The sequence below is a fragment of the Phytophthora parasitica genome (genome assembly GCF_000247585.1).
Source record: "Phytophthora parasitica INRA-310 unplaced genomic scaffold supercont2.64, whole genome shotgun sequence".
In the NCBI taxonomy this organism is placed as follows: Eukaryota; Oomycota; class Peronosporomycetes; order Peronosporales; family Peronosporaceae; genus Phytophthora; species Phytophthora nicotianae.
In genome coordinates, this window is record NW_008649050.1 from 208,453 (window position 1) to 210,306 (window position 1,854).

At 43.8% G+C, this 1,854-nt stretch overlaps 1 protein-coding gene across 1 annotated transcript; it reads right to left on the reverse strand.

Moving 5' to 3' along the window:
- Positions 1-1,131: 1,131 nt before the first annotated feature.
- On the reverse strand, positions 1,132-1,662 carry PPTG_17045 (hypothetical protein; the record flags this gene model as incomplete). The annotated part of the gene is made up of 1 exon (XM_008914884.1): positions 1,132-1,662. The coding sequence occupies one exon, from the start codon at positions 1,660-1,662 to the stop codon at positions 1,132-1,134; it is 531 nt and encodes a 176-aa protein (XP_008913132.1).
- Between the last annotated feature and the right edge of the window lie 192 nt (positions 1,663-1,854).

Below are 1,854 nucleotides of genomic sequence, written 5' to 3' on the forward strand. Positions count from 1 at the left end.
ATAATGGTGCCTAGCTAGTCTTTACTTGCATTCGTCTCAATGCGGTCAGTTAAAATGAACTAAAGATATTCTCTAGTTTATATTTACTTCAAGGGCCACACCAACTTTTGTATGGCCGCAGGCAAGATTGCAGCAGTGCGGAAACTTGGGCGTAGGTAACCGTTAGCCGCAACAAGTACAAATAAAGACGCACTGACTTTGTATGGTCAAATATAATGAAATTTTTGACAGTCAAATAGTAGGTATAATATCGAGACAAAGAGAAAGCGCGACGGGTAGGCTCGCTGAAGAATATCATCCCATCATCGCTACTGGCTTTGTGCTGACCAGTTAATGTTTATTATGTTTATATATGTATCTCAGGCGAAGCAACGCAGTAAGACACTATTAATTAGTGGGAACTCTAATTTTGATGCTTAGTCGTCGTAGCTCTTAAGTTTTGTAGATGCTATGCGCCGTGATGTAATCTGAAAGTTACTTTGTGTGTGAGGCTGCCCATACAACTCTTCTAATTGCCACCCCAGGATTATTGTTATTTACAAAATCTACTGATACAAGAGTAGGTTGCTTAGTGAGTAGGCAGTAGGAACGTCAGCTTAATTGGTGTGGAGTAGCTGTCGCACATGATGGTCATCTCGTCAATCCCGCTGAATTTTTATCATGTTAGCAGTGAGACTCTGCGGAGTCATCGCCATATTTGATGTAGGCGTATATATAGCGTGTAGCCACATATATAGCCACTGCTGTCGCTCTTGCTGGTATGGTTAAGCTGTAATGAAAGACAGGCACGGTGAGAATAATGTTGCTCTCCGTTCTACTAATGCTATGGTAATTTCTTTTTACTGTCAAATGTACAGACTCCGTTTGGCATGACAGCTGTGTAAATGCTGTTCTAACGCAAGACAAAAAGCTCCCTAATCGTGGTGTAGAAGGAACAAAGAGAAAATGTAACATGATATTAGTTTAGACCTCCAGGAGGTTGTCTCATGTATGAAGCAGTTGAGAGACTCATGATGTTTGGAAACCATGCCATAAACAAGGCCTTCTGGATGCTATCTAAAATATCGTACAAAAACGTAGTCCATGCGAACCGGCTACTTCATCATTAAAATGCCTCGGTATGCGTCTCCATCAGTCTTTAGGTTTCTTCACTAAACTCACGATAGCTGCAATAGCACCCGCAACGTTGATCCCTAAGATTCCCAAAATGGCAAAAAGCGCTGCAGGATCTGTCTTCGGATTCTTTTTCACAAATGCTTGCATGCTCTTGACTTGCTCCTTCGAGAACGTTTGGGGGTTTGTACCGACAAGCGATTTCATCTTGCGAAGTTCTGGACTCTTCTCCACCAGACGCTGAGCCTTTGTTATCTCGTTTTGAGTCATTGACCGTGGTTTGAGCTGAGACGCCTTCCCCAGAATACCCTCCACCCCACTTGTGGGTGGCCCATTCGCCGGTACAGTCTTCAGATTGGGAGTATTCTTAAAACCCGACCTAAGCCAGCCTAGGTTGAGCACAGATCTCTCCTCGTTCTCGTTTGAGTTGCTTGGGGTGGTCGCGTTGGTACGACCCACTGGTAGATCTGCAGTGCTTGTTACAGTGCTGAGGTTTCCCAGACAGACGATTGCGGCCACAGTGATTACAATGAACGACGTTGCGTTCATGACAAATAGCTCTACTGTTGTTCAGACTTGAGTACTAGAAAGAAAAGTCAAGAGTGGAAATAAAACTGAATCAGTGTTCATGGCTTGCCTATCAGATCCCCCCCCCCCACCTTCACTTGACTCTGTACTTACATTCGAATAATTCATAATCAACAGTAATCTCCGATGGCGAAGCTGATCGTCTGGAGACAT